The sequence below is a fragment of the Doryrhamphus excisus genome, linkage group LG22 (assembly GCF_037039965.1).
Source record: "Doryrhamphus excisus strain RoL-2023G ecotype Guam linkage group LG22, RoL_Dexc_Guam_v1.1, whole genome shotgun sequence".
Lineage (NCBI taxonomy): Eukaryota > Metazoa > Chordata > Actinopteri > Syngnathiformes > Syngnathidae > Doryrhamphus > Doryrhamphus excisus.
Window position 1 is genome coordinate 3346537 of NC_136378.1, and position 23747 is coordinate 3370283.

A 23747-nucleotide genomic window follows, 5' to 3' on the forward strand; every position below is an offset into this window, starting at 1 on the left:
TGAGAGAGAGAAGGGAGGAGAGAAACGTGGAGCGGGAGATAAAGCCGGTAAATGTTGATAAGGTTGCACCAGTGATCGTTTAGGGACAAGCGGAGTCTGAGGTGTCGAACCGGCGACCGTGCAGCTCAGCCGACTGACCCGACTGACCCAACGCAGGTAGGACACACTGGCTTCCATTCATTCCCTCGTTTCCTTGAGGATGCACTTTGGAAAAAAGATCATTTGGCGTGCATTTGGAATTCCACTCAAGTTGCATGAGAGGTTTTGGGTTTTGCACATTGGACAGCGGACTCGAATGTGCTCTCGTGTCTCATTTGATCAGATTCATGTGCTGTTTTTTTTAATTTTATGCATAATATGTTTGACATATATGGCATATGATATGATTTCACTCACCACCATCGTGATGTTACAGTAACCAGGAAGTTGCTCACAATGAAAATTTTCTATTTACAATTCTACCTTTGAATTTATTTTTTTTGGAATCCATTGCTGATAAACATTTGTCATTTATTAATATATATATAATTTTTTTTTTACTCATTACAGATTATATGATGTATATTTATGCCAATAGGGGACTATATATATATATTTTTTTTTCCATTGCTGATAAACATTTGTCATTTATTTAAAAAATAAAAAAATAAAAAAATATATAAAATAAAAAATATAAAAAATATATTTTAACTTAATACAGATTATGTTATGTATAATTATGCTAATAAGGGACTGCGGTACGTGACAATTTTTTTTTTAATTACAAAAAAACCCCAAAAACTTAAACTATATTAGGAAAGCAGGAAGTGAACAAATGTAACAGTTACTGATTGTAAAAGTACCAGATGGAGGGGTAGGATTTAATAAGCTTTGCTTCTTCCTACTCCTTTTGGACATGTGGAACTGTGAACTGATTATGTGACAAAAAAAAAACTATATTAGGAAAGCAGGAAGTGAACAAATGTAACAGTTACTGATTGTAAAAGTACCAGATGGAGGGGTAGGATTTAATAAGCTTTGCTTCTTCCTACTCCTTTTGGACATGTGGAACTGTGAACTGATTATGTGACAAAAAAAAAAACTATATTAGGAAAGCAGGAAGTGAACAAATGTAACAGTTACTGATTGTAAAAGTACCAGATATCGGCTTATCGGTTTTTATGCAAAAGCTTATCGTTTTTTATGCAAAATTTTATGCGGAGATTTGAACATTCAGATTTTGAACATTCAGGTAACTTATATGTAGTTTTCCACTATTATATATTATTAAAAGAATAATAAATAAATAAATATTATATAAATTAGAAAAATTATTAAAATATATTAAATATAACAATATAAATAAATATAAAAATATATAATATAATATATAAATATATATTTAAAATATATTAAAAAATAACAAAAATTTAAAATATATATTAATATAGTCCCAAGAAGTTAAGGATATGCACAACTGTTATTATATTAGAAAACAGCAGGTATTGAAAATTTGTGAAGGTCAAATTAAGGTCATCCTAATTTTTTTTTTTTAGTAAAATGTATTCAAATTAAAATGTAATACATTTTAAAACTGTTTTTTTTATTATTAAAATGTCAATCTTTCCATAGGACTTGACCTCTTTCGGGTCGTAGATAACCGGAGCCTATTGTACGTTTTTTTCGTCATTAAGAGCTCACATTTACGATAAATCCCACGGTTTTTACTCCCTTATAGCGAAACCTGCAGCGAACTCCCACTTGTTACCCAATACGACTCCACACCCAATAAAGCGCAATTAGATCTTCTGATATGCTGATTTTGCAATCAAGCCATTTCTCACATGAACGAGTCCTGACCACCCAAAGCTGCGACTGTAATTACACATTTAGCAACCTCGCCCTCAGGTGCTCTTAAATTTAGGCGTAAAATTTCTCCGTGGCTCCTTCTTCTCAAAGTCGAGGCTTTAAAGAGCCCCGCACTCTTCTCCCGTTTCCTCTCTGAACTGTCGCCATCACTGTCATGCTTTCCTAGCCGTGCCAAAGTCGAGCGCATTTATCTCTCTGTCTGCGCGTCGACATTCGCCAGCTTTGAGGAATGACCTTCCCGACATCTTCTTTTGTAAAAAAAAAAACAACAAAAAAAGCCGTCCTCCACGCTTGTGTAAACGCTCGCTTGTGCGTGCATAGCTGCGTTCCTGTGTATATGAGGCGATGTGAATGTGTGTATTATCTCTGCGTGACTCTGCTGTAATTACACAGTCGGGGGTGCCCATGTGGCAGCACATTTGGCTCTATGCCACCCCCCCCCCACTCCCCAGTATTTATAATGTCTTGCGTCTGGGACCGAAATATTGTGTCTGTGCACGCTGACTGATCATCTTTTAGTATGTGTTAATCAAAGAGAAAGCTAAATAAGCGTACTCCTAAATACTTTGGAGAGTCATTATTATTATTATTATTTTTATTATTATTATTATTATTATTATTATTATTATTATGTGTTATTAGTGTGTTTTTAGTGGCTCCAGCCGCCATCAGTCTGACCGAGTTCAGTGTGTCAATGTGGAAATGTCTGTTAAATGTGCACTCAATCCCATCTTTTAGAATAGGGTCATATTGGAGCAGCAGAGGTCACATGACAGACGCTAATTACCATAACAGACGTTCTGCATGGAACTGTGACTTACTGGACCTCCATGTGGAACTTGACAGAGGTGTGGACTCGGACTCGGGTCACAATTTTGATGACTTGATAAGATCACTTTGCAACTTGACTCAGGCTTTAACATCAGTGACTCTGGACTTGACTCGGACTTTAGTCTGATGACTTGACAATACTAAACATTCAAAGTATTCATTCATTTTCTACCGCTCACGGGGAGAACATGCAAACTCCACACAGCGATGGCCGAGGGTGGGGAAAGACAAAATAAGAAGCCAAAAAGTTACCACTTCCACACAAAATAGGAGGAGAACTCATTCATTCATTCATTTTCTACCGCTCATCCTCACGAGGGTCGCTGGAGCCTATCCTCACTGTCTTCGGGCGAGAGGCGGGGTACACCCTGGACTGGTGGCCAGCCAATCACAGGGCACATATAGACAAACAACCATTCACACTCACAATTTGGAGTCGCCAATTAACCTAGCATGCTTTTGGAATGTGGGAGGAAACCGGAGTACCCGGAGAAAACCCACGCATGCACGGGGAGAACATGCAAACTCCACACAGAGATGGCCGAGGGTGGGGAAAGACAAAATAAGAAGCCAAAAAGTTACCACTTCCACACAAAATAGGAGGAGAACTCATTCATTCATTCATTTTCTACCGCTTATCCTCACCAGGGTCGAAAGGGGGGTGCTGGATCCTATCCCAGCTGTCTTGGGGCGAGAGGCGGGGTACACCCTGGACTGGTGGCCAGCCAATCACAGGGCACATATAGACAAACAACCATTCACACTCACATTCATGGACTCACCTATGGACAATTTGGAGTCGCCGATTAACCTAGCATGTTTTTGGGGAGAACATGCAAACTCCACACAGAGATGGCCGAGAGCGGAATTGAACTCGGGTCTCCTAGCTGTGAGGCCTGTGATTATGACAAAAAAAGGGTTAAAGAGGACCCCCAAAAACTGCAGAAGTCACAAGGAAGAGGTGTTCTTTGGAATAGGGACAGGAAATCGCCAAAAACTGCAAAACTCCTCGGCACTCTAACCCTATTAAAATGCCTTTTTTATGGCATGTCTTACTAGACCGCTGACTTATAAGGACTCAAATGTAAAGCCCGTGACTTGACACTCGCACGTTTTTCCCTTCAGACTTGGCTCGAGGCTTAAGATGAAAGACTTGCGGCCTACTTGAGACTTTCAAAACACCGACTTTGCTCCCACCTCTGGCGAGTGACACAGAAAAACTAATATTTGCAACAGCCTGACATTACTGACCTCTTTTTCCATCCTGAAGGCAGAGCAGACAGACGAGACGGTGGCAGCAAAGGAAAAAAAAGGCCGACCCCGGGTGGTGAACTTCCATTAACCTGCATTGCTGGAAATCCAGGTCAGAATCTGTTCTCAGACCACCTCCGCTCTGAGCTATCTTAACCTCACTCATATTCACTATGGTAATGGTTTAATTTCATTTGAACATGCATCAGATTACAATTGAATGCATCACATAATCAGTTCACAGTTCCACATGTCCAAAAGGAGTAGGAAGAAGCAAAGCTTATTCAATCCTACCCCTCCATCTGGTACTTTTACAATCAGTAACTGTTGCATTTGTTCACTTCCTGTTTTCCTAATATAATTTAAGTTTTTTTTAAATTTAAATTTTAATTTTGATTTTAATTTTAATTTTAATTTTAATTTTAATTTTAATTTTAATTTTAATTTTAAATTTAATTTTAATTTTAATTTTAATTTTAATTTTAATTTTAATTTTAATTTTAATTTTAATTTTAATTTTAATTTTAATTTTAATTTTAATTTTAATTTTAATTTTAAATCTGGTACTTTTACAATCAGTAACTGTTACATTTGTTCACTTCCTGTTTTCCTAATATAATTAAAGTTTTTTTAATTTTAATTTTAATTTTAATTTTAATTTTAATTTTAATTTTAATTTTAATTTTAATTTTAATTTTAATTTTAATTTTAATTTTAATTTTAATTTTAATTTTAATTTTAATTTTAATTTTAATTTTCCATCTGTTACTTTTACAATCAGTAACTGTTACATTTGTTCACTTCCTGTTTTCCTAATATAATTTAAGTTTTTTTAATTTTAATTTTAATTTTAATTTTAATTTTAATTTTAATTTTAATTTTAATTTTAATTTTAATTTTAATTTTAATTTTAATTTTAATTTTAATTTTAATTTTAATTTTAATTTTAATTTTAATTTTAATTTTCCATCTGTTACTTTTACAATCAGTAACTGTTACATTTGTTCACTTCCTGCACTAAGACATCAACAAATGGATAACAAAAGTCAGATGAATTCTGTTTTATTATCTCTAGTAGTAGTAGTAGTAGTAGTAGTAGTAGTAGTAGTAGTAGTAGTAGTAGTATATGGTGGAATATACAGTATAATATACCACTAGATCTGATCCTTTAGTCTGGCATACTCCCTTACCTCCCAGCAAGGTCAATCCCTTTTATTTACAATTGTTAGCACTTCCTGTTGGAGTTTCATCTGCGGTTCCAAGGCGTTTGTAATGTCTTGGCTTCAGGGATGATTCTCTTCTCTGGTTGGGGTTGTCGTTTTCTGGATGAAACTCTGGAATTGGATGAGTTACGAGGAAGAGAACAAATGCACTTGTCAGCGGGATTTGAGAAACCGCTACACCGCCGCACGCCTTTTATGGTTATTTCCAATATATCAATAAAGAATGTGTTATATTTAGCTTTTCATTTCTTTACGTCTAATTCCATTTCCAAGTACGTGTAGATGAATCGTTTATTTGGTAGGTCATGATTTCCACAGAAAGTCACGGACTGCATGGAGCTCACTGTTTTATTTGCCTCAATCATGTGACTAAGCAGCGAGCTCAAAGCCGAACTCCGTCACGTCTCCATCCTGCAGCCGTTTTTATTTACTTTTACAGCAGGCTCTTAAAAACCGTGCAGAGGTTAATACACAACTTAATGGAGATGGGTGGGGGGTTGATAAAACGCTCGTGACGTAGGAGACCTGCTCAGGGAGGGGGGGCAAGGGGGTGTCAGAGTTGGAGTTTTGCATCCACAATAGCAGAGTAACACAATCTGACCTCTTGAAATAGACTTCAGGGACAATGTGTTAGTGCGCGCACACATGCGTGCTCGCCAACTTGACCGGATTTAACCGAGGGCATTCTGCAGCTGCCCCCCCAGGGTTAGTTAGAGTATAGTAGCATGAAGAAACACCACAGCGGCTTACACGTACACACAAACACTAATAAAAAGCCATAATACGTGAGATCATGTGAAAACCCACGCTTCCACGGGGAGAACACGCAAACTCCACACAAAGATGGCCGAGGGTGGGGAAAGACAAAATAAGAAGCCAAAAAGTTACCACTTCCACACAAAATAGGAGGAGAACTCATTCATTCGTTCATTCATTTTCTATCGTTTATCCTCACTAGGGTCGCATGGGTGCTGGAGCCTATCCCAGCTGTCTTCGGGCGAGAGGCGGGGTACACCCTGGACTGGTGGCCAGCCAATCACAGGGCACATATAGACAAACAACCATTCACACTCACATTCATACCTTTGGACAATTTGGTGTCGCTAATTAACCTAGCATGCTTTTGGAATGTAGGAGGAAACCGGAATACCCGGAGAAAACCCACATATGCACGAGGAGAACATGCAAACTCCACACAGAGATGGCCGAGGGTGGGGAAAGACAAAATAAGAAGCCAAAAAGTTACCACTTTCACACAAAATAGGAGGAGAACTCATTAATTCGTTCATTCATTTTCTATCGTTTATCCTCACTAGGGTCGCATGGGTGCTGGAGCCTATCCCAGCTGTCTTTGGGCGAGAGGCGGGCGGGGTACAACCTGGACTGGTGGCCAGCCAATCACAGGGAACATATAGACAAACAACCATTCACACTCACATTCATACCTATGGACAATTTGGAGTCGCTAATTAACCTAGCATGCTTTTGGAATGTAGGAGGAAACCGGAATACCCGGAGAAAACCCACATATGCACGGGGAAAACATGCAAACTCCACACAGAGATGGCCGAGGGTGGGGAAAGACAAAATAAGAAGCCAAAAAGTTACCACTTCCACACAAAATAGGAGGAGAACTCATTAATTGGTTCATTCATTTTCTATCGTTTATCCTCACTAGGGTCGCATGGGTGCTGGAGCCTATCCCAGCTGTCTTTGGGCGAGAGGCGGGCGGGGTACAACCTGGACTGGTGGCCAGCCAATCACAGGGCACATATAGACAAACAACCATTCACACTCACATTCATACCTTTGGACAATTTGGTGTCGCTAATTAACCTGGCATGCTTTTGGAATGTGGGAGGAAACCGGAATACCTGGAGAAAACCCACATATGCACAAGGAGAACATGCAAACTCCACACAGAGATGGCCGAGGGTGGGGAAAGACAAAATAAGAAGCCAAAAAGTTACCACTTCCACACAAAATAGGAGGAGAACTCATTCATTCGTTCATTCATTTTCTATCGTTTATCCTCACTAGGGTCGCATGGGTGCTGGAGCCTATCCCAGCTGTCTTTGGGCGAGAGGCGGGCGGGGTACAACCTGGACTGGTGGCCAGCCAATCACAGGGCACATATAGACAAACAACCATTCACACTCACATTCATACCTATGGACAATTTGGAGTCGCTAATTAACCTAGCATGTTTTTGGAATGTGGGAGGAAACCGTAGAAAACTCCACACAGAGATAGCCGAGGGTGGAGTTGAACTCGGGTCTCCTAGCTGTGAGGCCTGCGCGCTACTTATAGAGTTATGCTAAAAAAATGATGCTGTGAGTCCAGTCCAACATGGCGGCATGGTCAGCATGGTCAGTCGCTGAGGTCAGTAGAGCAGCGCAGCAGACGGGATTTGAGTCTATCATTAGGGATGTCGTCCATGTTGTCTTTTTTTGGGATGACCAGCGTCGCCCCATACACCCACCCCGGCCGGGCCCGGCCAGGACGGGTGGGTTCAATAGGTTCACCCAGCTTAAATAAGACAGATGAGGTGTTTGTATGAGCTTATAGGGAGATTTCAGTGTCAAGCCTCCCATTGATTCTCCTCTATCTGTTCCTTAAATGTTCATCATGACATCATTTGTATTTATCATTTATCAATGTCCGTTTTTTTTCTTCCCGGGCGATGATTTTATGAGGGATGTGTTCTTACAATGAATACGTCAGTTATTTTTAAAAGGAGGGCAGCCTCAGGTTGCATATTTATGTCGAAGCACAACAGAAGCCAAATACCACATAGCGGAGGTAGACGGACAATGCCCGCCACCCACCCCGTTCCCCCCCAGACGCCCTCTCCCTATTTAAAACTTAACAGCATATAGTTAGAACTGACCCCCGAGATGCTGAGACAGCTCCATTTTCCTTGGTATCAAACTTCTGCTTCCATGTAATATCTTTTAATTGTATTAATTATTTTTATTTTATTAATTATTTTAATTTTATTTAATTATTTATTATTTTATGTATTAATTATTATATTTAATTATTTTTAATATTAATTATTTTTTTTAAATATATTAAAAATATTTTAATTTTATTGCAGTCTGAAATGTCCCATATTTTAAAAGAAAAAAGTTTTTCGCTAATATTTATAAAGGAAAATATTATTTGATTATTATGATGATTATTATTAATATGATTAATATTATTATATTATTTTATCATCATCATCATAATAATAATAATCATCAATAATAGTAATAATAAAAAATATTATTATTTTTATAATGCTACTACTACTAATAGTAATAAGAATAATAATATTTTTTAATTATTATTATTATTAGTAGTATTATAAAAAATAATAATTATTAAAAATACTAATTATTATTATTATAAAAATAATAATAACATTATTATTTTTTATAATACTACTACTAATAATAATAACAATTATTATTGTTATAATAATAATAACAATTATTATTGTTATATTATTATTATTATTATTATTTTTATTATTATTTTTATGATGATGATGATGATTATTATTATTTTTTATTATCATCATCATCATCATAATTATTTTTTTAATAATAATAATAATAATAATATTTTTTATAATAATAATCTTAATTGTTGTTGTTATTGTTGTTATTATTATTATTATTATTATTATTATGTTTGCCCATAGTTTTATTTGACAGGATGTTATTTATTTTTTGTAGCATTCAACATGCTTGGGGAATTAATAAACTCCATAAAAAGTTCTGAAAGGTATCAGGAGAATAATAAAGCGAGATGTGAAGGCCACATAAACAAACATGGTGGCCACAAATGAATTTGCACAAGGTCTGACTCACGTAAACAAGACAATAAGAACTTGTAAGATTCCAGACTGGAGGTAAAAAAAAACAGGTCTGGAGACCGAAAATGTTGTTTTATTTGTGCAGGAATGAGCTTAATTGTCACTGGAATGTTACTTCCAGTAAGGATATTTCCCATCTGTTTCTTTCAGACGATGGCGTCATCGCAACACCTGAGCGACAGCTGGCTGCGGCGGCTTCTCGTCGTGTTTCTGAAGCTCTGCTTTACGTTTGCTGGTCCGCTGCGGCCGCTCAACGGGACCGAATGCACAGCCAAAGGCCCTGCTTCTTACATTGTGGTGTTTACGGGTCACTGGAGTCCGCAGGCGTTCCCCAAGCAGTATCCACTGTTCCGGCCCCCTGCACAGTGGTCTAAGCTCATAGGTGAGAACATACTGGCATTTTTATTCTTAAATGTCTTAACGCCTTCTTTTACCATATCAACCCCTGCTGACCCTGCGGTCCTCCGGCACTGGCCTTTTAACTATACCAAAACCCAGAACAAAAACCCAGCCTCAGGACTACGGAGACTGTTGATACTTGCCAGACAATAGAAAATGAATGAATGAATAAGTTCTCCTCCTATTTTGTGTGGAAGTGGTAACTTTTTGGCTTCTTATTTTGGCTTTCCCCCACCCTCGGCCATCTCTGTGTGGAGTTTGCATGTTCTCCCCCGTGCATGCGTGGGTTTCCTCCCACATTCCAAAAACATGCTAGGTTAATTAGCGACTCCAAATTGTCCATAGGTATGAATGTGAGTGTGAATGGTTGTTTGTCTATATGTGCCCTGTGATTGGCTGGCCACCAGTCCAGGGTGTACCCCGCTTGCTCTCGCCCGAAGACAGCTGGGATAGGCTCCAGCATCCGTCGCGACCCTCGTGAGGATAAGCAGTAGAAAATGAATGAATGGGTTCTCCTCTTATTTTGTGTGGAAGTGGTAACTTTTCGGCTTCTTATTTTGTCTTTCCCCACCCTCGGCCATCTCTGTGTGGAGTTTGCATGTTCTCCCCGTGCATGTGTGGGTTTTCTCCGGGTACTCCGGTTTCCTCCCACATTCCAAAAACATGCTAGGTTAATTAGCGACTCCAAATTGTCCATAGGTATGAATGTGAGTGTGAATGGTTGTTTGTCTATATGTGCCCTGTGATTGGCTGGCCACCAGTCCAGGGTGTACCCCGCCTCTCGCCCGAAGACAGTTGGGATAGGCTCCAGCACCCTTTCGACCTTTGTGAGGATAAGCAGTAGAAAATGAATGAATTAATGAGTTCTCCTCTTATTTTGTGTGGAAGTAGTAACTTTTTGGCTTGTCTCCCGACTGTGTGCGATTGTTTTTTTTTTATTGTTTATTCGTTAATTCTGTAAAGCACTTTGTGTTGCATGTCCTTGCAAGAAAAGTGCTCTACAAATAAAGTTGATTTGATTTGACATGTTAGAAATCAATACAGTTTATAACCATAGAACTTGGTCCCCGGTTCCAAATCCCCATTTCTTTAATTGAGTTTGGCCCAATGCGGTCGATGGCATTCCACCTTCATCCTTTTCCAATCCAAACCATCGGGCTCGCTGTCTGGATGGTATTTTTTTTTTGCTCCCTGTGAAGTGTCAGTTTATGGCCTCGCTGTCAGCACGCACTTGAACACGCGGGCACGAGCAGCGTGGAGATGTTAATGAGCTAAGTGGCGAGGAGCAGACGGCCTAAACGCTACCAGATGGCTTTCGGGGGTTTCTCTAACTGTCTCCTGACTGTCCAGGCATATCTTTAATATTTCTTTTTTTTTACTCCCATCCACCCCCCCACCCCTTCACCCCCCCCCCACCCCACTCTACATTTCCACTGGTTTACCACAGTGCTGGCGATAAAGAGCAGAGCGGAGGTTTGGGGGTTGAGCGAAGGTGGGTGTCGGGGCGTGGTGGGGTCAGACAGGAGAATGGGAAACAATTTAAGATCATCTCATACCCCCCCCCCCCCCCACCCCCACTTTCTCAATCATCAATGGATGGCAGATGTTTATGCATGTGTGTGTCCTTGCGTGTTTGTGCCAGACCGCGGTTGTGCGTCAGTGCTTGTGGCGACTGTGGATTTCTTCGTTTTCAGCCGCACTGGTCCTACCTTGCCAGAAGATGATGGCCTACTTACTCCATGAAGAAGACCTAAAAACTAAAACCTTGCTTTTTAATGCAAGATGGCCAAGAGTGGGGAAAGACAAAGTAAGAAGCCAAAAAGTTACCACTTCCACACAAAATAGGAGGAGAACTTATTAATTCATTCATTTTCTACTGCTTATCCTCACGAGGGTCATGCTGGAGCCTATCCCAACTGTCTTCGGGCAAGAGGCGGGTACACCCTGGACTGGTGGCCAGCCAATCACAGGGCACATATAGACAAACAACCATTCACACTCACATTCATACCTATGGACAATTTGGAGTCGCTAATTAACCTAGCATGTTTTTGGAATGTCGGAGGAAACCGGAGTACCCGGAGAAAACCCACACATGCACGGGGAGAACATGCAAACTCCACACAGAGATGGCCGAGGGTGGGGAAAGACAAAATAAGAAGCCAAAAAGTTACCACTTCCACACAAAATAGGAGGAGAACTCATTCATTCATTTTCTACTGCTTATCCTCACAAAGGTCGTGCTGGAGCCTATCCCAGCTGTCTTTGGGCGAGAGGCGGGCGGGATACACCCTGGACTGGTGGCCAGCCAATCACAGGGCACATATAGTCAAACAACCATTCACACTCACATTCATACCTATGGACAATTTGAAGTCACTAATTAACCTAGCATGTTTTTGGAATGTGGGAGGAAACCGGAGTACCCGGAGAAAACCCACACATGCACGGGGAGAACATGCGTCTGTAAAATTAAATAATTAAAAAAAAAAAAATCCTAAAACACTATAATGATGAAAATGGTAATATTAATGATGATTATAAAGATGGCAATAATGATAAAATTAGAACAATAATGATGATAATAATAATAACAATAATAATATTACAATGATAATAATAACAGGGGAAAAAAAGACAAGCGGTAGAAAATGAATGAATGAGTTCTCCTCCTATTTTGTGTGGAAGTGGTAACTTTTTGGCTTCTTATTTTGTCTTTCCCCACCCTCGGCCATCTCTGTGTGGAGTTTGCATGTTCTCCCAGTGCACGCGTGGGTTTTCTGCGGGTACTCCGGTTTCCTCCCACATTCCAAAAACATGCTAGGCTAATTGGCTAATTTTCCATAGGTATGAATGTGAGTGTGAATGGTTGTTTGTCTATATGTGCCCTGTGATTGGCTGGCCACCAGTCCAGGGTGTACCCCGCCTCTTTCCCGAAGACAGCTGGGATAGGCTCCAGCACCCCCCGCGACCCTCGTGAGGAAAAGCGGGAGAAAATGAATGAATGAAGGTTGTACGAAATCTGGATAGGGAAGGGGTCCAAGTTCAGAAGCCGGATTGCCGTCAAATATCGTGCCCAGGTACCTAATGAGGTTTAGGTACTTAAAAATGACCGACTAGAAGAGCACGGGAAGCCTTAACGTCTTGGTGGGGCTTAAAAAAAAACGTGATGGGTTATCCGATTTCAAGGTCCTGATGCTTGTGGGAACCTCGTTAGAATGGAAACACAATTATAGGTATAGGTAATGACAGTATGGGGAGAAACAGGATAGTGTGTAAAGTGTCCCGGTCACATTGTGTGTGTTTGTGTGTGTGTCTGTGTGCATTAATACAAATGTCAGGACTGTTTAAGTATGAGCGTGTGTGTGTGTGTGTGTGTGTGTGTGTGTGTGTGTGTGTGTAGGCAGCCCTTGCAAAGTGAGGTAAGGCAGAACCATCAGAGTATTTGTCAGCGTGTTTCTGGCTAACCCTACCCTGGCCTTAAAACCACAGACCCGGGCCAGCGGTTCTGCGGTTTTCAATAAGGAGCGCCCGTTTCACCTAAGCTGACGCCATTCATTGATAACCAGAACTAAATTTGAGAATGTGAAATTATCGTGTTGGCTTAAAGGAATCGAGGGTTTATTATTTTTTTTAAAAAAGGGTATTCGGGATTTGTAGCGGCCGCACCAGATGGGAGAAAATATGCTGGAGCCTATCCTAGCTGTCTTTGCGCGAGAGGCGGGGTACACCCTGGACTGGTGGCCAGCCAATCACAGGGCACATATAGACAAACAACCATTCACACTCACGTTCATACCTATAGTAAATTAGCCAATTAGCCTAGCATGTTTTTGGAATGTGGGAGGAAACCGGAGTACCCAGAGAAAACTCACGCATGCACGGGGAGAACACGCAAACTCCACACAGAGATGGCCGAGGGTGGGGAAAGACAAAATAAGAAGCCAAAAAGTTACCACTTCCACACAAAATAGGAGGAGAACTTATTAATTCATTCATTTTCTACTGCTTATCCTCATGAGGGTCGTGCTGGAGCCTATCCCAGCTGTCTTCGGGCGAGAGGCGGGGTACACCCTGGACTGCTGGCCAGCCAATCACAGGGCACATATAGACAAACAACCATTCACACTCACATTCATACCTATGGAAAATTAGCCTAGCATGTTTTTGGAATGTGGGAGGAAACCGGACTACCTGGAAAAAACCCACGCATGCACGGGGAGAACATGCAAACTCCACACAGAGATGGCCGAGGGTGGGGAAAGACAAAATAAGAAGCCAAAAAGTTACCACTTCCACACAAAATAGGAGGAGAACTTATTCATTTTCTATTGCTTATCCTCACGAGGGTCGCGGGGGTGCTGGAGCCTATCCCAGCTGTCTTCATGCGAGAGGCATGGGTACACCCTGGACCGGTGGCCAGCCAATCACAGGGCACATATAGACAAACAACCATTCACACTCACATTCATACCTATGGAAAATTAGCCAATTAGCCTAGCATGTTTTTGGAATGTGGGAGGAAACCAGACTACCTGGAAAAAACCCACGCATGCACGGGGAGAACATGCAAACTCCACACAGAGATGGCCGAGGGTGGGGAAAGACAAAATAAGAAGCCAAAAAGTTACCACTTCCACACAAAATAGGAGGAGAACTTATTAATTCATTCATTTTCTACTGCTTATCCTCATGAGGGTCGTGCTGGAGCCTATCCCAGCTGTCTTCATGCGAGAGGCATGGGTACACCCTGGACTGGTGGCCAGCCAATCACAGGGCACATATAGACAAACAACCATTCACACTCACATTCATACCTATGGAAAATTAGCCTAGCATGTTTTTGGAATGTGGGAGGAAACCGGACTACCTGGAAAAAACCCACGCATGCACGGGGAGAACATGCAAACTCCACACAGAGATGGCCGAGGGTGGGGAAAGACAAAATTAGAAGCCAAAAAGTTACCACTTCCACACAAAATAGGAGGAGAACTTATTCATTTTCTATTGCTTATCCTCACGAGGGTCGCGGGGGTGCTGGAGCCTATCCCAGCTGTCTTCATGCGAGAGGCATGGGTACACCCTGGACCGGTGGCCAGCCAATCACAGGGCACATATAGACAAACAACCATTTACACTCACATTCATACCTATGGAAAATTAGCCAATTAGCCTAGCATGTTTTTGGAATGTGGGAGGAAACCAGACTACCTGGAAAAAACCCACGCATGCACGGGGAGAACATGCAAACTCCACACAGAGATGGCCGAGGGTGGGGAAAGACAAAATAAGAAGCCAAAAAGTTACCACTTCCACACAAAATAGGAGAACTTATTCATTCATTCATTTTCTATTACTTATTCTCATGAGGGTTGAGGGGGGTGCTGGAGCCTATCCCAGCTGTTTTTGTGCGAGAGGTGGGGTAGACTCTGGACTGGTGGCCAGCCAATCACAGGGCACATATAGACAAACAACCATTCACACTCACATTCATACCTATGGATAATTTGCAGTCGCTAATTAACCTAGCATGTTAGCTACAGGAGCTATGACTTGAAGCATTATCTCTTTAAATGCAGGAAGTCGGAGGCGGCCATTGAAATACATACAGACTCCAGCACGGTGGAAATGATCTCAGCGTCTGGCGGAGGCTCTTGCGGTCCTTCGCTGACATTGGGAATCGTTCCAAAGAATGAGAATCTCACTGCTGTCTTGTACGTCTTTTTCATTTTTAGCGGTGAGCCATAATCGCCATTTTCGACTCTGGGAGGACGGTTCTCCGGCCAGTGCAGGGGTGCAGAATTTTGCTGAACTCGGAGTGACGGTGGAGCTGATGAAGTCGGCCAAGGACGCTAGGAGGAGACGCTCAGTCGGCGCCATGTACCGAACGGCCGGCATCCCGAACGGAATCGGGCACAGCTCCACAGAGATGCTCATGCAGCCCAGGAACTCGCTGGTACTTGAACTCATTCACAAAAGCACACATTGCACACGCTCGGACGTTTCCGCCCGTTTTTCGACTGTAGACGTTGATCTGGCTCGGGTTTCCACCGCAGGGTGTGTCGACGGAAACGCCATAGCTGCGTCAGCTGTATAAATACTATGACATCATAGCAGCGTGACACAATTTTAGCTAGGCTATATATAGCCTCCGCTTGACCGAGGTTTGAATTATAACGCATGTACACGTGGACAAATGGGGGGGGGGGGCACACCCACACAAATACACCACGTCCATTGGCGGAAGAGAAAATTGATGGATGGTAGGGTTTAAAGCAGGAGTGGGCAAACTACGGCCCGGGGGCTAAATGCGGCCCACCAAGCGCTTGAATCGGGCCCGCCAGTTGCTTTCTAAGTATTTCACCTTTTAACATACAAACTGGGAACATGACTTACAAGTTATTTTGTAAAAAAAAATAAAATAAAAATAACAAAACTGTAAAATTAAACAACATAGTTTGATGTGGTCTGATATTTGAAGTGCTCCTGAAAAAAAAGTAGTATAACATAAAAAAAAAATTAGAAAACATTTATAACATTAGACCACTTCCACACAAAATAGGAGGAGAACTCATTAATTCATTCATTTTCTACCGCTTATCCTCATGAGGGTCGCAGGGGTTGCTGGAGCCTATCCCAGCTGTCTTCGGGCAAGAGGCGGGGTAAAATTAGACTAATAATTCAAGGAAAATTATAAGCATAAAATAGTGTGTGTGTGTTAAATATATGTTCTGGATTGTGTTAAGTTTTTAACAATTTTGTTAAGCTGGAAACTATGTGGTACCCATTATTTTAATTTTAATTTTAATTTTAATTTTAATTTTAATTTTAATTTTAATTTTAATTTTAATTTTAATTTTAATTTTAATTTTAATTTTAATTTTAATTTTAATTTTAATTTTAATTTTAATTTTAATTAAAAATATCATATCATATATCATATAATAAATATCAGACAACATCAAACCATGTTATTTAATTTTTATTAAAATTTAAATAAATAAAAAAAAATTACTATACTATACTATATTAGGAAAGCAGGAAGTGAACAAATGCACCTGGGACAAGAATAAATGAATTAATTACGTAATAAATAAAAATGAAGTCATCAACATATGTTGTCAGCACCTTGGCATGTTTGTTCTATAGAACAACGGCATGAACAGAGTGAGCTCTTTTGTAGTGTAGTGTCTGGTGACACCCTTATGGATGCTATACCATACCACACAATCCAAACATCCATGGTCCGACCCAGGCCCCTCCTGTCATGTCCCTCAACCGACACTTGCTCACTTCTTTCCATCATCCAATCAGACTTCTGTTTCACCAGCTTCTAAGCCCTGCAGCCACAAACGCCCACAAGTATCCTGCACGGTCTGGGCTCTGTACGCCTGACGCCTGACGCCTGACGCCTGTCCCACTGAACCCCGGTCAGCTCATGGGGAGAATACTTTGACAATTTTCAAATGCACTCATCAGCTTTCTTCCAGAATTACATTACAACATAAACACTGCTGATTTATTGGAAATGGTCCTCCAACTTTGGCTTTCTGTGCACTATATTTATAGGAGGCCAGACTGATACCAGTCTAATGTTTTGGATGTGCGGTCTACAGGGATTGCGCAATGCCTCAGTAAAGAGAAATGATCACATCGTGATGCCACTTTGTTTACACAAGTCCGAACACTCTGTGGTGTGCCAATGTAAGGGGAGAACATGCAAACTCCACACAGAGATGGCCGAAGGTGGGGAAAGACAAAATGAGAAGCCAAAAAGTTACCACTTCCACACAAAATAGGAGGAGAACTCATTCATTCATTCATTTTCTACTGCTTATCCTCACAAGCATCATGGGAGGTGCTGGAGCCTATCCCAGCTGTCTTCAGGTGAGAGGCGGGCGGGCTACACCCTGGACTGGTGGCCAGCCAATCACAGGGCACATATAGACAAACAACCATTCACACTCACATTCATACCTATGGACAATTTGGAGTCGCTAATTAACCTAGCATGTTTTTGGAATGTGGGAGGAAACCGGAGTACCCGGAGAAAACCCACGCATGCACGGGGAGAACATGCAAACTCCACACAGAGATGGCCGAGGGTGGGGAAAGACAAAATAAGAAGCCAAAAAGTTACCACTTCCACACAAAATAGGAGGAGAACTCATTCATTTTCTACCGCTTATCCTCACAAGCGTCATGGGAGGTGCTGGAGCCTATCCCAGCTGTCTTCGGGCAAGAGGCGGGGTACACCCTGGACTGGTGGCCAGCCAATCACAGGGCACATATAGACAAACAACCATTCACACTCACATTCATACCTATGGACAATTTGGAGTCGCTAATTAACCTTGCATGTTTTTGGAATGTGGGAGGAAACCGGAGTACCCGGAACGGGTGGAACATGCAAACTCCACACAGAGATGGCCGAGGGTGGGGAAAGACAAAATAAGAAGCCAAAAAGTCACCACTTCCACACAAAATAGGAGGAGAACTCATTAATTAATTAATTAATTCTTTTTCTACCGCTTATCCTCACGAGGGTCGCGGGGGGGTACTGTCTTTGGGTGAGAGGCGGGGTACACCCTGGAATGGTTGCCAGCCAATCACAGGACACATATAGTCAAACAACCATTCACACTCACATTCATACCTATGGACAATTTGGAGTCGCTAATTAACCTAGCATGTTTTTGGAATGTGGGAGGAAACCGGAGTACCCGGAACCGGTGGAACATGCAAACTCCATACAGAGATGGCCGAGAGTGGAATTGAACTCGGGTCTCCTGGCTGTGAGGTCTTTGTGCTTCACACTTAACCACCGTGCAGCCCTACTTTAAGTAACAATAAGCACTAATTTCATCATTTTTGGATTCTAGAATGGCCTCCTGTTGTCCACTGTTATTGTCAACATGTACTCATCTAAACACTAAAACACGCAGTGCGCTTGAATGCCTCATAAGCGCATGGCGCACAGCGCTCCACATGCAGTACATGACGCTTGTATCTTGATCCAAATAAGTCAAAAAGTCAAGAGCGGACTCTCTTTGTGGTGTGGGCTAAATTTGAATGAACTAATTTAAGGAAAGAAAAAAAAAACATGGACTCCGTAGAGAGTAGGACAGAAATAAAGCGGTTTATGTGTAAAACATATGTAGGCCATGAGTAAGAGGGTCAGGGGCGTGTTTTTAGACAATAGGAGTGCGTCTGGTGACCTACATATGTTTATTACTTCTTCCACTGCCTGACCCGAAGGGCCTTTAAATTCAAAACAAGCCTTCGCTATACGTATGATCTCGGATATTGTCGTGGGTTTGTGGGCCGCTTTTGCCGAGCACGTTTGATTCCAGACAAGCGGACAATGCGGCGGGGGAAAGGCGATGCCGGGTCAGACGGTCGTGTGGTTTGTCGAACATGACAACACGAAGAGACTCCGTTGTTGACAGCTTAATCTGTTATTCCGCTTTTGTGCAGACGCCATTATTTTTTTTTATTTTTTTTATTTTTTTTAGAGGCCATCCTTTCCTCCGCAAATATCTCCATCATTCCCGTCTCCACAATTCCCAAGAGCTTCCCGCTTTTGCTGTTTACTTGTTATTTAAAGCAGATAGAACAACATAAAAGTGGGACAATAACAGCTCTGCAACACGAGCTTCCAAGTTTGGGAAGCTTTGGAAAAGGAAAAGTCCGTTTTGTGGGACGTTTTGACACGGCGCCATCGGGTCCGAGTGGCACAATGGCTCCTGGCGACAAAGATGGCGGCAGAGTAGGAACTGAGAAGCAACACATTCACTTGTAAACAGATAATATAATATAATATAATATAATATAATATAATATAATATAATATAATATAATATAATATAATATAATATAATATAATATAATATAATATAATATAATATAATATAATATAATATAATATAATATAATATAATATAATATAATATAATATAATATAGTAATATAATATAGTAATATAATATAATATAATATAATATAATATAATATAATATAATATAATATAATATAATATAATATAATATAATATAATATAATATAATATAATATAATATAATATAATATAATATAATATAATATAATATAATATAATATAAAAGAAGCAACACATCCACTTTGTGGTTCGGCCTGGTGAACTCATTTGACATCTACCCCCCCATAACCTCCCCCCCCCACCTACTTACCCTAATCAGCCTTTCCCAATCATTCTAGTCCTTTGAAAAGAATAAAGCGCCGCTGCTTTTTTGGGTGACGGCCAGCCCAGCATGTGCTGACCCCCCCCCCCCCCCCCCAAGGCAACTTCCTGTATGAGGTCATGAGCTCACAGGAAACATTTATCACACAGGAAACTGAGCGGGGGGGGGCATACATGTGCACTCGTGCAATACTCAAGTAACAAAGTCCTGTCAACTGTATATATATATGTTTTTTTTTTATTTTATTTTATATTTCTACTCCTGGATATCATATTCATGTCTGCTTTCACATGTGCTGAAATCACTCCAGGTACACCTACGTCAGGGGTCTCAAACTCCATTTATTTGGGGGGCCACTGGAGCTAGGGTCTGGGTGAGACTGGGCCACCATCAGGTTTTCCCCAAAAAAAACACATTTATTAAAAACAAAAAAATTAATAAACTTTGCTTTGGTTCCGATTTTCTACAAGAAAAGCTCTGATAAAATATTCCACTGTTCTCAAATATCTTAATTTTTTATTTTTCTACACAAAATAAGATGAAAAATAAATAAATAAACAAATCAAGAACAATGAAAATATATTATATATATTATTTATTATAATTTATTTTTTTATTCTTGGAATATTTCCTCTCTGGAAATAAAAAATATTTATTTTTTATTATATTTTTTATTATTCATTTAAAATTAATTATAATTATATATTATTTATTATAATTTATTTTTTATTCTTGGAATATTTCCTCTCTTGGCATAAAAAATTATTTAATTTTTATTATAATTTTTATTATTTATTTAAAATTAATTATAATTATATATTATTTATTATAATTTATTTTTTTATTCTTAGAATATTTCCTCTCTTGGAATAAAAAAAATCTTACATTTTTATTATATTTTTTATTATTTATTTAAAATAAATTTTAATTAAATATTATTTATTATAATTTATTTTTTTATTCTTGGAATATTTCCTCTCTTGGAATAAAATAATAATAAATAATATTTAATAAAATGTAAAAAATAAATAAATAAATTTAATTTTTATTATAATTTTTATTATTTATTTAAAATTAATTATAATTATATATTATTTATTACAATTAATTTTTTTTTTATTTTTATAATATTTCCTCTCTTTGGCCCCCAGCTGTCTCTGCTGGTGAAGATGATCCCCAGCCCTGATTGGTTCGTCGGTGTGGACAGCCTCAACCTCTGTGAGGGCAACCACTGGAAACAGGAAGTGACCATCGACCTCCAACCGTACGACGCCGGGACGGATAGCGGTTTCACTTTCTCTTCCCCCAACTTTCCCACCAGCCCCCAGGAAAATATTACGAAGGTCAGTCATCGTATACTCGTTTATAATATGTCGTCTGAAATGTACCACATCTTCTCAGTTGGATGTAGAACATAGTCGGGCGGGGGGGGGGCGGACTGGACTTTAGTTGGCTCTGACTGTATATTTTTCTTTGTGTGTCTTCCAGATCACCTCTCAGATGCCAAACCACCCAGCGAACTCCTTCTACTATCCACGCCTGAAGGAACTTCCACCCATTGCCAGCATCAAGATCATGCGGCAGAGCAGGTCCCTTCATCGCCAAGTCCCCATGTCCAATCACATCTTCCCAAACTCCATCAGTCCTCAGAGGTTCTCAGGTGAGTCGCAGAGAAGGATCAGGATTTTACTGCACTTTCTTTGGCGCCATAACTGTCTTTACCAAGATGAAGAGGAACACAGTCATCCCTCGTTCATCATGGTGACAGTGATAAGTGAAGCCCTTATTATATATTAATAATATTATTATAATAATAATATTATATTATATATTATAATATATATATTATTATATTATATTATATTATATTATATTATATTATATTATATTATATTATATTATATTATATTATATTATATTATATTATATTATATTATATTATATTATATTATATTATATTATATTATATTATATTATATTATAAGGGCTTCACTCATCACTGTCATATTAATAATATTATTATAATAATAATATTATATTATATATTATAATATGTATATTATATTATATTATATAATAAGGGCTTCACTCATCACTGTCACCGTGATAAATGAGGGAATATAATATAATATATGATATTATCATATTATATTAGAATATAATATTATTATATTATTAATATATATATATTAATACATATTATATTAATATTTATTAATTAATATAATATAATATATATAATAAGGGCTTCACTTATCACTGTCACCGTGATAAACGAGGGATTATAATATATAATATAATATTATATTATGTTGTATTATATTATATTATAATATAATATTATTATTATAATAATATATATATATTATATTAATATGTATTAATTAATATATGAATATATATTATATCATATTATATCATATCATATTACAGAAATTGAATATTTTTGTAGTTAAAGCGTAGAAAACCTGTTTACAACCTTCTTCATTAAATAACACCCCAATAATCACCAATAATCAATAATCACCACTAATCACCTTTACACTTACTACACAATATAATAAAAGAAAATAAGACGCATGTTAGCATTGGAAGACTTCCTATTTTTGTTTTACTTCCTGTTTTGTACTGTACTTCTTTTTTTGTCTCATCAGTGCAACAATACTGACACCTAGTGACCGGTATAGATTACTACACGTCTTTTAATTGCCTTAAAAATTGGCTAAAATTAAAAAAAAATTCAAACTTAAACTATATTAGGAAAGCAGGAAGTGAACAAATGTAACAGTTACTGATTGTAAAAGTACCAGATGGAGGGGTAGGATTTAATAAGCTTTGCTTCTTCCTACTCCTTTTGGACATGTGGAACTGTGAACTGATGTGATGCATTCAATTGTTCTCCCCCTCCAGTGACCCCCCTAGACTGTGAAGTGTCTCTGTGGTCATCCTGGGGCTTGTGTCTGGGCCCCTGCTCCAAAGGCGGCGTCCGCCATCGCACACGCTACATCCTGCTACGACCGGCCAACGCTGGCGTCCCCTGTCCCGAGCTGGAGGAACAGGCCGAGTGCGTACCACACAGCTGCATGAAGCTCCAGTAACCCACAGAGAAGAGCCAACACTGGGACTCATTATTACTGCTGGACTGGGAAAAGCGTACTGTGTTATTTCTCTGCAATGCAATGGATTTCTCTCCCTGTCAAGACTGCATTTATTATTTTTAAGTGTGTATTATTGTATTGAATATATGAATATATGAATATATTAATATAGTATTGGACCAATGTTGCTTTAAATGGCGAGAGAGATGCTCTTGCAGTCATTAAGTCACAGTGGACACGGAACACACACACATCAAATGTATGTATTATTGTACATAACATATGCTCGCCAAACTTTCTAAAAATAACTCACACCCAAATTGACATGAAGGCTTGAAAAATTTAGATGCATTTTTTTTTTACAGAAAGAAATAATATTTGTATTTTGATGTATTTTATTTTAACGTGGATGTTTTTTTTGTATATATTATATTGTATACTCATAAATAAATATGGAGTGTTTTTCAAGTAGGACATTTCTGTGTGGTTTTCAGCATGGAGAAATTATCATTTTCTGGATCTGCACTGTTGACACTTTACTTGTATCCAACCGTAGAAGATGCAGTGTGTGTGCAAAATTAAATTATTATAATATTTGATCATTTAAGAAAAAAAATCAATCAATCATTTCCTCTTTGTTGACCCCAAAGGTTAAGCCGACACCCTTTCTGTCTGCTGCAATGAGATTTCGGTTTTCTGTTTTGTAGCGCCATACAGTGGCCGGTATTGGTACTGCTGTTAGAACAAACCCCATTATGCGCTATGAAAAGTTACAATGTGGTTGGTTCTAATTATATAATTTAATAAGAGTACCGTTACTGTGATGTGAAAGATATGTTGTATTAAAGTGTTTAACGTTTCATTGAGTTTGTGACGCATAATTCGTGTATTCTTTAAAGATTTAAAGAAAAGGGAACATCATACTCCTTGTGCAAGCCACCATTTCCGCAGTGATCCAGACGGGTGTAGTTTTAAACTCCGCCACTAGAGGTCGCCGTAGGACTAAACACGC

General features: G+C 39.2%; 1 protein-coding gene across 1 annotated transcript; it reads left to right on the top strand.

Annotated features, from left to right (window-relative positions):
- Window positions 1-23570, top strand: spon2a (spondin 2a, extracellular matrix protein). Its single transcript, XM_058063164.2, has 7 exons — window positions 1-156; window positions 3950-4042; window positions 9169-9400; window positions 15153-15373; window positions 20789-20980; window positions 21126-21297; window positions 22548-23570. Exons 3-7 carry the CDS (start codon window positions 9172-9174, stop codon window positions 22733-22735), a joined length of 1002 nt encoding a protein of 333 aa, XP_057919147.2. The 5' UTR covers window positions 1-156; window positions 3950-4042; window positions 9169-9171; the 3' UTR covers window positions 22736-23570.
- The last annotated feature ends 177 nt before the right edge of the window (window positions 23571-23747 follow it).